The sequence below is a fragment of the Thermobia domestica genome, chromosome 15 (genome assembly GCF_964235325.1).
Source record: "Thermobia domestica chromosome 15, izTheDome1.hap1.1, whole genome shotgun sequence".
In the NCBI taxonomy this organism is placed as follows: Eukaryota; Metazoa; Arthropoda; class Insecta; order Zygentoma; family Lepismatidae; genus Thermobia; species Thermobia domestica.
This window is the reverse complement of record NC_137468.1, coordinates 96,279,101-96,294,529: the sequence shown is the minus strand read 5'-3', so window position 1 is coordinate 96,294,529 and position 15,429 is coordinate 96,279,101. Positions and strand designations below refer to the sequence as shown.

Sequence of the window (15,429 nt, the reverse complement as noted above, 5' to 3'; positions counted from 1 at the left end):
TTAACATTTGTGAAGCAATACGTTGATAACGAGCAAAATCTTTTAAAAGTTTGTGAAGAGCACGGATTAATGAACCTAATAACAAATTGCAGAAAGTGTGGAAAGGAGATAACAGCGAAAATACGTGGCGAAAGCGGACGCCCAACTTCGGAATATATGCCAATGTGTTACATAATTACCCTAGATCTCGATGAAAGGAACACGATTGTACAAAAAATTTTGCGATCCAACTTTCAGAACTGCAGATAATCGCAGTTCTTTGGAACTTTCACTGGCTCATCTTTCGCAAATGGTGACCCAAGATTAGATCCACATGAACCTGTTTCAACTTTTATTAGTATTGTACTTATTTATTGTTATTTTAATATACCTCCCCTAGAATTACTCTTCTTTCACTTCTGTCGGGAAGTCTTTACTTTGGCCATTTCATTCATTTTTTCGATTCTTCGATTCAGTAATTTGTTATTTCGATTCCGATGTTCCAGCTGTGCATCGATAAGCAGGACTGCTTTAAAAGGGTATAGTGTACTAGAGTAGGATAGAGTAGAGCAAGATAAGGATAAGTAGGGTAGAGGTAGGAACGGGTTAGCTTAAGTTTAGGGAAGTTTTGACCCATTTTTATAAAATTGTGCGGAACCGAAAGAACAAGTCAATAAATTGAAAAAATGAAAGAAATGACCAAAGTAAAGACTTGCCACTTCTGTCATTCACACTCGTAACGGTTAGTCACAAATATTTCATGTTTTCTTGCTTTCTTTGCTCTTCATAAAATATGTATTTATTTCTATGGTATTACTACACAAAACTAGTGGCTTCCAATTCTGTTCAAAATATTCACTGTTGAGAAATAAAGAAAACAATGGATCCTTATTTTCTCATGTTTCCAACCAGCACTATAAACAACTCTACTTCAGTGTTACGCAAATCAATTTTTGGATGAGGGTATGGAGCCTGAACTCTATCAATATATTCCTAGGATATCAAAAATTACAAAACACATACGAAAAATACTTATTTCCTGTTCTGCATTGCCACAAAGCGATACTTGTGTTCATGAAATTTAAGAACTTTTCTTAGCAGTAAACGCACTTTTACTGCCTTAGAAACTGTTTCTTAACCGTTTAGTGGGCAGTGTTGCTCTCAAGCAACATCGCATTCTATTCGTTATCCGCACGAATTATAACTTCAGTGGTCATTTAAAAAAATGAAATGAAATGAAATCTTAGAGTTTTACGTCCCACGGTTATGCCGGTTAGGCTAAAGGAGACGGTGATGAATGAAATGGTGGAATGAAGAAAGTGGGAGGAAACGGGAGAACCCCGAGAAAACCCACGCACACGGTGTTTGTCCACCTCAAAGTCCACTTGGCGGGGGCTAGGATCGAACCCGTAACCCCAAGCACCAGAGGTGAACGCTCTACCACTGATCAGTGGTCATTTAATTGGCATTATTGTGTTCATTCAATATTCATATACATGATTTGCGGGTCGCTTCTTTAGATATTTCTAATCTTCGTCAACAGGGGACAGTAAAATTTAGTATAGTAGAAGCTTTATCTCCTACGTTCCGCAAAAGTTTTTATTATTATTATTATTATTATTATTATTATTATTATTATTATTATTATTATTATTATTATTATTATTATTATTATTATTATTATTATTATTTGCGGTTTCTTGCTCTGTAGGAAAATACGAAACAAAACTGTTGGTAATTACTCAGAGTATTCTTATGATATTTTACCATAATAGGGCAATGCTCCTCAGTAGCTACATATAACACCTATTTAATGGCAATGTAGCAAAGACCCTGTATTTTGTAAGCGAAGTACAAAAATTCTTTTAAAATCACAAAATTATGATCAGGAAGACATGGTTCAACCATAAAAGCAAACTAAATATAGTATTAATGATAATACTTTCAAATGCTTGCCAATTGAAGGGTTGAGAAAGGAGTTATATCAGTGGGTGGAGATTGACTTCAGGAGGACTTGGTATAACTACAGTGTGTACACATATGGCATAAAAATTGCAGTGCATAAAACACAAACCAGCTTGTGCTAGGTGGCTGTTTTTAAAAACAAACCCGAATACTACCTAACAGTCAGACCAGAAGCATAACAGATGCGTCCGTGGGAAGAGGCGCGTTTACACATAAGCGAGGATAGTGGAAAAACGCTTTTATGTGGCAAAGAAACACATGCCTTGCGTGTGGCACAGCTTTGCGAAATTTCTATGATCACTTCATGCATTGCCTTCACATAGCACTACATCATGTTTTCTTTAACAAGAAAATAGATAAGAAAAAATGAAGTACTACGTGGTAAAGAGCACACACTTTCCATTTCATATTTCTACGTTATTATACATGTAAGAGGCAAGATCCAGATATATTTTGGTTACTTGTATAATCCTATTGTGAAATCAAGTAACATATTTCTTTCGTGGCTTTTACAGCCACCATAAAATGGGATAACATCCAAAAAATTTTACCCCATTTCACCACATTTAATTGAGATGCAACTCCTCTCTTATTAGTTTTCGCTCTACATTTATGTATTTCGCTCCTTAGTGCTGCATACATGTTCTAGGTTAATAAGACAATGGGCTTGAAACAATGCCATATTATGTTCTATTGCATGTTTACCTAATATCACATCAAGATGCGAACTGATATAGTACAGAATTTAACTTCTATATCTCTCTAATCACCCTACACTGATGATCATTATTATCTTTGTGTTCCTCTTATGCTGACGTTTCGTCGGATTCTGTTCATTTCTCCTGGGGCCGCCGTCTGCGGCTGTTAACCCCTTTCACTTTTATTTTCACTGAAGAGGTCTTGTAGTATCAACGTGAAGGTCAAATTTAGGCACACCATTCAAAATAATTGTTGAAAAGTCATCATTCTTTCACTATCCTTATTGTTCTTTAAAAGATTTACACAATGGGAGACATGGCAATAGATAAGAATAGATAAATTTCAAGGGGGTCACTATAAGCTATTGTTGAAAAATTACAGTTCTTTCAGGATTTGAGTCTAAACACGACGTCCAGATACATATGTGATAAAACCACAATGTGAAAAACACAAACCAGCATGTGTAGGTGACAACTAAAAAGCGCACAAATGCTTTTGAAGTGAGTCAAGGCAGAATAAAGCTAGTGGGCCCACATGGTAGCTCGTGGGTGCATGTGAAGAGAGCAGGCGCGTTAGCGAATGTGAGTATACGCGCAAGCGAGGGTAGTGAAAACACGCGGGGTTTTGCAGTGATACGAGTTCGTATAATACTTGTAATGGTATCAGATTAGTTAGGCTACGATTGTAAACGTAAAATACGCCGTAGCTTCAAGATGATGGGAATACAATGACACAAAACAGTAGATCTGACTTTCGAAACTTGAGATACTTGTCAATTTTTGACTTCTACTTTCACTTGAGAAACGATGAGAGGAATACAACGATAAAAAAGAACGATGATTTCGAAACTGGAATTAATCACAATTTTACGGTAATTTCGCTGACATTTAAGAAGCGATTATGTGAAATTCCAAAAGTCGGATCGCAATAGCTCTTATACCGTTGTGTCCTGATCGAGATCTATACTAATTGTAAAAAAAAAAAAAAAAAAAAAAAAAAAAAAAAAAAAAAAAAAAAAAAAAAAAACTTGTAATGCCAGAACCCTTTAAAATTCTGTTATCTGTTCTTATTGTTTCAATGATTACCATAATCTGAGATTGAATTTGCTAGTCTATATTAGGACTGATAGTTACAAGAGCATATTGTTGCCATCGTCTTGACATAAAGTAACTTCCATTATCAACTTAAACTAGTTTGTGTTTAAACACTGAGACTTGATATACTAGTATAGCAATACGCTCGAGACAGAAATAAATTAATTACCTTATAATTAATTCTCCTAATAATTCTGAAATCAGATTATGGTCATTCAATTTATTGATTTTATCGTTTTATGGTCTTACCCCTGTTATACCTGCTGGAAGGAACGTATGATGTGTCAGATAGTCTAAAAAAAAGTAGTGAGCTTTTTGTTCACAGGATAGTGTTAATATCACAAATCTCAGGATGTGTGTGTCGCAGTTGGTCAGACCTAAAATAAGTGAACGAAACCAAATCTAACCTTACTTACTCATAAGCCATTATTGCCATGTTGAAAATTCTGGTGCAGTTTAACGAAATAAATTTCCACGCTTAACGTCATTTGACAGCTGACATATTAAGTTAGTAATTTATTTATTTATTTTTAATGTTGAAATTGTTATACTTAGATGTGGGGTATTGCGTCGTAAAAATGAGTGAAATTTCCACAAAACTGCACTAGATTTTATAGTTTTATTTCGACAAAAGTGCAAAAGCTGCGCAATCATTTGAAGAAATTTGTTCTGTGTATGGGTAAGATACGTTATCGAAAGCAATAACCAAAAGATGGTTTTGTCGCTTTCGTTCTGAAAATTTGGATGTTCGAGATGCTCCTCGCAGTAGGCAACCAATCACAGCAAAATTGGATGATATTCTGGCAAAAATCAATATGTAAGCAGTCATATCAACTCCAATGATTAAATATACATCACTAAACTTGTTAAAGCATTTATAGAAAATTGACTACAAATACAAGCTCGACTTTCGGGTGCTACCTGGTCTGACTCGAGAACATTAACTCGATCGAATTTGTATCTGCGAATCTATTGAACTATAAAGAACTCGAGTCATTTCTGGCACGGTTGATTACGAGTAATGAAAAGTGATATCTTACGACAACAATGTGTGATAAAGATCGTGATCGAGGCGAGAAGCTCCACTGTCTATGGCAGAATCCACATTAACGCCCTAAAAGATTATGGTATGCTGTGCGTTTGGTTGAATTGGAAGAGCATTGTGCGTTACAAGCTGCTGCTGCCAGGAAGAACGATAGACCTGTATAGTCAACGATTAGCACGAGTCCACTTAGCAATTCAAAAGAAACAGCAGAAACTGGCAACAGGAAGAGTGTTGTATACAACGCTGACAAACACTAGACCGGATACAACTGTAGCGACCCATCAGAAATCGAAGGAATGGTCTTGGAAATTTAAATGCGTCTACCATATAGACCGGATCTGTCACCGTCAGACTATCCTCTATTTCGGTCTCTGCAGAACTCTCTTAATAACTACGTTTCACAATTTTTTGACTACAAACCACGTAACTTTTATAATGATGGGATTATGATGTTACTGGAAAAAATTGCAAAAGGCTTTTTGTTTTAGTTTAACATCCTATGATTATGCTCTTTAGGCTAAAGGGAACGATGATTAATTAAGATGAATGTTTGTAAAATTATTTTTTATCTTTTAGTCTTTGACCACCACACGCGCTAGCACTGCTCCAACGGAGGACATGGCAAAAGTCATCGAACAAAAGCAGCGCATATGCGATTTCGTAATGTTATTTTCAAATCACGATAAATGTGCTGTCAATTTTGTCCTCTGAAGACTCAATACTTTTTGAACAACATGATATATGTGTTCATTTGCAATTTTCAGAAACTGGAGGTTATATTGAGAGAGTGCAATACACAATCTATCTTATACAGAAGTTATAGTATGAAAAAGGGCGAAAATTTAGAAATAGCATTAGCCTAATCTGTCTAATGACAGTATCTGCACCCATACCACTCTCGAACAATTACATTAACTTGGTTAATTCCTACATAAATAGAGCACATTTTAGCATTAGAACTACATACAAGTTAAGTTAAAGTAAAATCTGAGCAAATCGGACACTTATTATTACTAATCTGTGTTATTTTCAACAATGATATAAACAGGGTGACCAGAAAATCCCTTTACACCTCCACTTATTTCATCCTTACATTAATAATACTGCATTGAACTCCTTGCAATTTCAAGTTCTGCAGAACTCTTTCTGGTCGACTTGCAAGATGAACGCATCACTGACACACTAACTTTTGCACACGTTTCATTTTGGGTTGATGGACGACCAGAATGAGAGCCATCGAAAACACTTCCCAGGCGAAAAACTTTCTTCTTCCACATGATCGAAGTCTTACGGCTTCGTGGCGCCATACCGAGCCTTTCACGAAACTTATCCATCAGCTGCGGCATGTTTTCGTAGTTGTGCTTCCGCTCATGGATCCACACATTTGCCACTAAACGGTCCTCTGAAGTGAAGTCACTGGTATCTGCCATTGTTGATTATCAAATCTACGGAAAGGTGAGACAGTGAGCTGGTCAGCGCACAGACTTTATTCTCTTCCCTCCGCGGGCAGTTGCGCGACAATTCACTTTAGAAGCATTGTTACCATATCAGTGACCAGGATAGGAGGTTCAAATCTTAATCATCTTAACATCTTGCATTGTTACACGCATTTAGTTCGGGTGTAAAGATACTTTCTGGCAAGCCTGTAGAAACAGATATGCAGATTAATAATAAGTATTTACTTTGGCCAGATTTTTTTAAACTACCATTATCCCCTTACCATAATCATTATCCAAGCATTGAGGAGCATTATTACGAAGAACATTGAGCTAATGGGGCACAACTTACTGCAGAATTCAATCAATACCTTGAATAACCTATTTCTATAACCCTAGTCTGGCGAGAGTTACATATTCTCAACATTCGCTGTCGGATTGCAAATATATATTTCATTCACAGCAATCAGTTGCACTTTCTATTTAGGTAATGCATGAAGTAAGTTAATTATTTTCTTTCAGTTACGTTTGTTCTATATTGATTTGCTTTTTATTAGACTCTAGTTCCGTAGCGGTATGTGATATCCATAAGGTTACGAAGTTAGGACATAATGAAATAGAGTAGTGACAGGTTAATTTCTGCTTTCTGATACCACCTATAAAACTTGAACTAGTAAAACAAATCACTAAACAAAGCAGCGTTTATTTTAAAATAATAACTGTGAGACAGTGTCACCAACTGATGAAGCCAATATGTTCAGTTAGTTGGCGAAACTGTCACAAGCTAATATGAACCACCTATAGAAGTAGATCCTATATTGTTGATGCACGATGCTTTGATTGATGTGATTGAATTGTAGATGTGACAATTCACGTATTCAAATCAATCATAATCAGAGCAATGAATCTTAAAATAATGAACTGCGTTGTGTTTCCCTTAAATTGTAATTGTTCCCCCCGTTATATGTCAGAACCATGTTTCTTGTTAGTGGCTTCAAATAACACATCAAAAATATATAATAATAATAATAATAAATTAATATATATTGTATTTGTAATGCTTTGGGGTCTACGGCTGAAATTTTATAAAATATTCTGAATAATAAACATTTAACACGCTACAGGGGTTCAGATATCCTCAGTTCTAAGTTATATTTTGATTTACATTTCATAACTTCGGAAAGACACTATTTACACTGGGATATTAATTATAAACAATAGAAGTTGTCCTCGTTTCATGTTTACAGTTCACAATTATTTGTTTATAGTTTTCTTGGTGGATATTGTTATTTTAACATAACGCACTTTCATTAAGTACCCGCTTTTCATCGTTTAAAAAAGGTACCATTATTATATTATAATTAACAAATTTATATCTTCGTGAAACTTGATATGTTCTTGCAAATGAATACACAATCAACTTTAGTATAAGAACGATACTCCAGACTATTTCATTTTAATAGTGTCTGGATATGATAACTGGAAGTCCTTTTCATCGTAAAGTTTCATAAATTGCAAATGCAGGCAGCACATACTCGCAGTCTACACAAGAGAAAGCTTTTTTAATAGTTACAGGTACACTGAAACCAATACAGGTTCACTGAAAGCAAGTAAACTTAGTTTACCATATTATTGTATCCTCAACTACATTATCATATTCTCCTCATGAAATTTCTTTTGTTTTCCTATACACAAATATAAAAGAAACATTGATCATTCACATAGTAGGCATTTACAGCCTAAGGGCGAGCTGAAAATCAATGTTGATGTTTTTTCAACAATTATTAAATGTAATATTTAATCATTCGAATTTGTCACTTAAAAATAAATAAATAACGTTTGTGCATCTAAAATTTGTCTGCTGAGTACAGTGGCGTAGCGACTTGCCATTTTTATCAGCTGCACAGAGTCAATTCTCATTATAGTAAAGGTCTTTGCTTATGATGCATGACTATTTTCTAATTTCAGCAACCAGTGACTTTTTTCTTTCCTTTTTTTAAAAAAAAGATCGCTTTAATGTTTTAATGTTACTTTTAAGTGATTACACCGTTCTTCGCCGTTTAGTGTGGTTCGTCTTCCGCTTCGTTTTATTATTTTCTTTCTGCGTGACCTGCTTCTGTCTTCTATAAATATGGCAATGTAATGTAAAATTTTGCGAATGCAGATGAATCATCTTGTGTGGAGCATCTATTTCCTACGATATTGCTAAGGGGTCGTTGAAGCAAAACAGAAAAGAAAGTAGACAACGAAAAATGATTGTCTTTCAAGTTTGTAATTGGCGAATTCCACCTTTCATTAAAATCTAATCACATTGTATGCATGATCTTCACAAAACTTTTTGTTTGTATCCCTGTTCTGTATTAATATACATTATATTATTTTCTTATTCCTTTTCCTACCTTAGGTGTCGCAGGAAGCGCAATTTTTTTGAAAGGCCAAGTGGAAAAATGTAATATTTGGACTTTGAGTCTATATTTCACTTTGGTGTTCAACAGTTTCGTTATTCAGCCATTAAAATCAACTGTCGTAGCAATGGCTTTAGCTTGGAAGGAAATAAGGATGTGGCCGTGTAGTTCGTATGATGAAAATGTAGCTGATGACGCTATGAAAATGATTAGGGAAAAACGAATAGGAACAAGTTATGATAGCACATCTCAAGAAGACTGTCGAACGAAAGGTAAGGCCATATTATTATTATTGCTTCGATTGAGTACTTCATCATTTGGAGTTATTTTTCTACAACTTTTATTTAAATGTACCAAGTTTAAAGTTACTTGTTATTTTGCAAATTTTACCTTTCTTTCTTATGTAGCCTAGACCATGGAAAACGACACGCAGGAAAATGGAGAATAACTTTAAACTTTTTGATATGAAGCGATGTGTTGTTATTCCATTCTCTCTCTCTCTCTCTCTCTCTCTCTCTCTCTCTCTCTCTCTCTCTCTCTCTCTCGCTTATGTAGCCTAGACTAAGGAAAATATTTACTCACGAGGGGTAATCACAAGCCACATAAATTTTTGATGTATAGTTCATTTGTGTGTGTAGATTCATCACAAACATTAAATATTGCCTATATATATGGACCTATTTCCTCATCTGGAAAGTAGTAAATTCAGAATATATGGTAAGATAATTTCAATGACCTTGAACACTGAATTCTCTGTTTGTGATTATTTTTGATTTGCTAAGTAGCGTTCTTTCTATCACTTCTACTTTTCTTGTTTTGACTTCTTGCTAGTGGAGTTAAATAAACTGGTACCTCTGTTATCAATAATCAGACTAAAGACAAATGTAATCAAAAGCTACTTCGTGGATAACTCATATGCCTTCTGTTTGGAACCTACTTGAAACAGTAGGTCTTGTCTCATTCATCCTTGGAACTGAAAGACAAACTCCTATCAATCAAAACCTTAATCAAGAATGCGTGTACGCTTACCTGCTTTACTAGCTTCAGTTCTCGTGAGTTGGAGATGTTATACTTTCAGACCAAAATGACTTTGGATTTTGTTTCGCTCTTCAATAATTAAAACTTAACGTTATTCTGCATCCTAATTAAAATTACATTCTTCAATTTTTGTTTCAATCGGATTTTGTCAGTTGCTTTTTCTTCACTGCTGAAGTTTTATTTTTCTTCACTTTTTTTTACTTCCGCTTCGTTTTCTGTTAAGAAAAGGGTTTATTGTAGCGCAAGCAACAGTATATGGCATCATTTACATTACTAGAGTTTTTGTTTCATTATTTTCTTAATTTTATTTACCATTATTTTTTAAACGGTTTGAAATTTAATGCATGTTTAAAATCCTGACATAATAAAAGTTGCTAGGATGGTTTAGTACATTGTTACAAATAAATAGTGCAAAAACAATAGGAATACTAGGAATCAATATAAAAGCTTATTAGAAATGAAACGTTAATGTTTTCATTATAATTTGTACAATATGCACAAATATAAAATGAAACATTTTATTTTAAAGTTGCATATTCCTTTTCGAAGTCAATTTGTTTTCTTTCTTGTATTTTATCCTCTGGAACTGCTACAAACTGCTTGTCATTAGCAAATGCAGTTTCAAATAGCAGGAGCGTGCGAAATTTCATTTCCCACATTTTGTTTAACTAATCTTCTTATTTTCAAAATTCCTAATATCCACACCAAAAGCTGAAAGAAACCAAGGTTATTTATTAAAACTGTAATAAGAACAGAATTTTGAATTATGTTAAACAACCAGTTATTTATAAATAACAAACACTTTCTGACCAGAGCTTAACATGATTATTTATTAAAACTAAAATAGTGTTACAGTTTCGACAACTTAACGTTGTCTTCATCCAGAAACTCGATGAAAAACACATCTTAGGAACACAATATATATATATATATATATATATATATATATATATATATATATATATATATAACAAAATAAAAGGCCTAACGTCCTTCTTAGTTTGGAAAGCCATCTGTTGAATTTCTTTCTTGGGCTAACACTTTTTCAACCGACCGCCTTACTCGCTACTGATACAGTCACATTTTTCTTGTTCCGACTTGATATATAGCAAATATAAGCCTAAATGAAACAAAAATATACATAACTCAGTAATTTACATAACTGAGTTATGAGCTAATTGTAAACATAGCAATGTAAAAGTGTATAGAAACAATATAATGTAACATAAATACAACTCAAACTAAGTATAAATACATATAACAATATTAACATATAGAGAAATAAATGTAGACCCGCTCTCTTCCTTTGATTTGTTCGAACATTGTATATCACAGCTATTGTATCAACAGTCTATTAATACTTCTCCAATTCGTTAATTTGTCACTTCTTCCTTTCTTAATCCATCGTGTTTCCTTCCATTTCCTTATTATTTTTCTTTCCATTCTCTCTTTGCTGGCTTTGGACACTGGAAATGAAGGGCGCCTCGGTGGCTCAGTAGTGGAGCACTTACTCTGGTTCATGGGATCCGTGATTCGATCCCTGGCCAAGTTAGTTTGTGGTGGACAACAATGGGTTTCCGTAGGTTTACTCAGGGTACTTCCGGTTCGTCTCACATTTTCATTCCACCAATTCTTCCCATCTTCATTCACTTGCCTTAATCGTCCTTCTCCCTTGGGTGAACATAATCATGGGACATTAAACTGGAAGATTTTATTTCATTTTCACTTTGAAAAATGATAAATTGTGTTTAAGGACCGGAAAAAGAGAATAGGACAATAATAAGGAAATGGAAGAAAGCATGAGTTTATAACTGATGTCGTCTCAGTCTATAAAATCATAAGCATGCATAATTATGCAATAATTTGATGATTTGTTCCCCAAAATTCTAACACGTGTAAGCATCAGCAAGGAAAAGATACCTGGAAGCAGTGGAATTGTATTCGACATTCAAGAAGAACATTTTAGTACTGCAGTTTGAACAAATAATCTTATTTTTTTCACTTTTATAGTGTTGGTTTGAGGTATTATAAAAATAAGATTATGGATTAAATAAAATGAAGGAAAATTCTCTCGCGTCTGCTGTTTGAAACTGCATTTGTCCAGAAATAGTTTAGAGGAGTTTCAGTGAATGAAACATAGGAAAGAAAAATTTGATTCCGAAGAGAAACAAAATGCACAATCTTACGGGAAAATAGTTTTAACTTATCAGAAGTAGTTTATTTATGCAGAAGTACTATTAAATTCTTACGTACCTCATTTTAATATGACTAATGAATGTTTTGTATTTATTAAACTGCATCCCCAGTATGTATTTATTGTTCCTGAAATGAGATCTTGAAAATCCGAGTGCATGTTAAGACAACAGTACTTGCATGCACTTCTTTTGTACAATAGTATGAAAAATAATAGCACTTGTTATTGTTGTTTCAGCTTATGAAGATTGGGAACGTGCAAAATACCTAAGATTTGTGCATCCTCCCAGCGAGAATGAATTGCTTGAGTCCAGAGTTTGTACTCTTAAAGAAAGGAAAGCTGTTAATATATTTGTTACTCTCGTAAAAGTTATTGTATTGGTCGTTTTTGTTCAAGTGAACTGTTTAGGCGATCAAATAGAAGAAAGGTTTCGAGTGAATTTTTACCTAAATAAATCTTTCTATTCTGGATGTGGAAGCAATCGTGATAGACAATGCTTAGCATATAAAGATATCAGTTCTCAAGAAGAGTGGTGGAAGTGGATGGAGGATGAATTTGTGTTGGTTCTTCGTAACCATGAAGTAGATGAAGAAACAAGCATTGGGTGGAGAAGTGGAGGTTCCATTATTGGTCAAGTTGTTTTGGAAAGATTTCTGTTTAGCATTACAACTGATAACATAAGTAAAAATTTAATCTCAGATTTTGAAATCAAGCACGAAAATAATGGATACCAAACAAAGGTTTCCAATGCAGACAGTGATTTAGAAAGTAAAAGTGAAGAAGAATTTAAAACAACTTTTAAAAATGTGGTACATATTGTTACTTCTGCAGTGGAAACAGATTGGAAATTGCGCCAACTAAAACAAGAAAATTGGTTGGACAACATGACGAAAGCAGTTGAAGTTGAAATTAATTTTTATTTTCCAACTAATCAGTTCATTACCAAAGTGAGGTTAAGGAGTGAATTTAAATACAATCAGCAATCTCAGCAGCAAAGTGTTAATATAGCAACTGTTCCATTATATCACATGTACTCTGAATATTACAAAATCATTGCAAATATGAGTCTGTTCTTCACCTCATTGGTACTGTTGGCAGGCTTCGTTCATAAGTTGTGTCAAATTGGAAGAAAATGTTGGTGGGATCCTTGGTTAGTGACAGAAACAGTCTTCGCTGAAGTATCTTTAATATATTGTGCAGTTTATTTTTTAACATCGCTTCTGAAAATGAATATTTTGACATCGATATCGTCTCCAGAAATTAATGCCTTATTAAAGTCACTTGTGTTCTGGGATGAGGTAAGTGTTGCTTTAATTTTTCTCTTAATATTTTCTGCTTTATAACTTTAACGTTAGATTCATTGAAAGCAAAATTCATGGCACTTCTCTTATATCTTTCGTTTTCGAAATGTTGAACGAAATTCAGTACTAAAATTTAGAAGGAATAGCGCCCTAGAACGAAGGAAGCGTTATAAAAAAGGATGGTAGGAATTTTCATTTTATTATTTTCACTCGAGAAACGTGTTATAGTGACAGCCTTATCACAGGTTGCCACATTCAACTGAGACAAGCCCGGAACCAACAGCATTTATGTAATAAGGAACACAAATTATAAACTCAAAATTTTTTTAGACATTATTACCAACATTACTTCTAACATGACTTCCAACATTCATAACCATTATTACTACAATCATTATTATTAGGATTTACTGTATTAAAAATTGTACTGAATATAATTGAATAGTGTAATTATTAAGACATGTATGGACATAAGAACTAAATAAATAGTAGTTATTAAAATTCAAATATAATACATACATTTTACAAAAGAAAGCTATAAATATATAAATGACTTTTGCACTTGCATATACAAGGTGTTTCAAAATAACGTATATACTCCTTAAAACAGAGTAAATATCTCTCTAATTAAAGAGAAGAGGGACTTTTGTGGCTATGCACCTTAAGGACGTAAATCTTTTTAACAATGTTTCCTTCGCCAGAATGAAACGCAACTCCACTTCTATCTCGCTGTGAAGAGTTTTCTCGATAGCACATTTCATAAGAGATGGATAGGACGAAGAAGCGTTGCGGAGTACCAATCTCGATCTCTAGCTGTAAACTACTAGACTGGAACTGGACTGGAATTTTCTTTGGGGAACTGGAAAGAACACGCTTAAAACTGGTATATAGTTTTAAAAAAAGGGAAATTTGAAAGAGCAAATTGAACAAGTCTGTGATACTATATCATTAGAAACAGTATAATTGGTATTGTCGATCGTCTACATCGTCGATACATAGACAGTATATTGCAGCTGATGTGGGTCATTTTGAACATTTATGTCTTTAAGGCATAAAACATCATAAAAAAAAATATATATATAAATATATATATATACTGGTACCTATCTGCTGTAATTAGTGAGATATTTTGTTTTAAACAGTGTACACATTAATTTAATACACCCTATACTTACTGTTGAATTATTCGTAGAGCATTAGTTATTGTGTTATATACGAAACACATTCATTACTTGTTTATTATCTAAAGAATTGCGAACATGGAAAATGCGAAATGAAAATAAGTAATTAAGTTCTTGTATAGTTTTATTCACAGTAATTAAAATTCATACTTATCAAGAAATATTGTAATTTTATTATTACTTTTATTGTTATTAATCTGTATTCTCAATTGAATTCAATACTTCATCTCTGGATTTTTTTTTTTTTTTTTTTTTTTTTGTGACGTACAAGTTTAGTGTCATTTCTTTTACTACTCTTACGTTTCTACCTGTTTGTATCATAATTCGTAATGAAAATCTGCTTCTGCTATTAAATACTGTTTTATTTTCAGATTTTGCTCCTTACAAAAGGTATTTTATGTATGCTGGTTAATGTGATGGTGATTCAGATATTAGAGTGCTTTCCATATTTTGCAAAATTCAGTGCAGTAATAAGAGGTGCCTGGAGAAAAATACTTGAAGTCACTGTTGTTCTTTTTCTCTTTGTGCTTGCTATTGGCCACGCTGTTTACATACTTTCTGGAATACATCAGTGGAAATTTGATTCTATTTATGCGGGAGTAACCAGCCTAGTACTGATGGTTTTTCGCAATGCTCATCTTCCCACAGACTTAAATTTATATACAGAATATTGCATAATTATTGTTGCTACTATGATTCTCATATCATCCACCATATTGTGTGGATCTTACCTGAAGTCTGTATTTGTGTATCACCGAAAGAATTACCAGTATATACCAGAAGTTTCAGTGACTGTTTCGGAGGCTTGTCATATTTTGATTGAGAAACTCAAAAGATTATGGATATCACGTGAAGCTGGGACAATGGAATGTAATTCTTCGTTACAAACAGTAAGTATTATATTTCGTTAGTTAGCGTTACCGTGAAAATGAAGGGTGGTTTATGCAATACCTTTCCAGTACGACTATAAAATGTTCTTTAATATATTGTCTGGTATGAAAGCAAAATTTCCTGCCAGTTGGATGTAATTGCGGTATTAAGTGCTTGGTACTATACATGTACCGTCGAAAAACAAATCTCGAATACTTTTGT

General features: G+C 33.7%; 1 protein-coding gene across 1 annotated transcript in view; it reads left to right on the top strand.

Annotated features, from left to right (window-relative positions):
• The window catches only part of LOC145671158 (uncharacterized), a 2,642,835-nt gene that overhangs the window by 2,614,337 nt on the left and 13,069 nt on the right, over window positions 1-15,429 (top strand). The window contains exons 29-31 of the mRNA XM_081739993.1: window positions 8,623-8,895; window positions 12,093-13,153; window positions 14,709-15,227. Coding sequence (XP_081596119.1) covers window positions 8,623-8,895; window positions 12,093-13,153; window positions 14,709-15,227 — 1,853 coding nt within the window. The remainder of the gene's footprint in view (window positions 1-8,622; window positions 8,896-12,092; window positions 13,154-14,708; window positions 15,228-15,429) is intronic.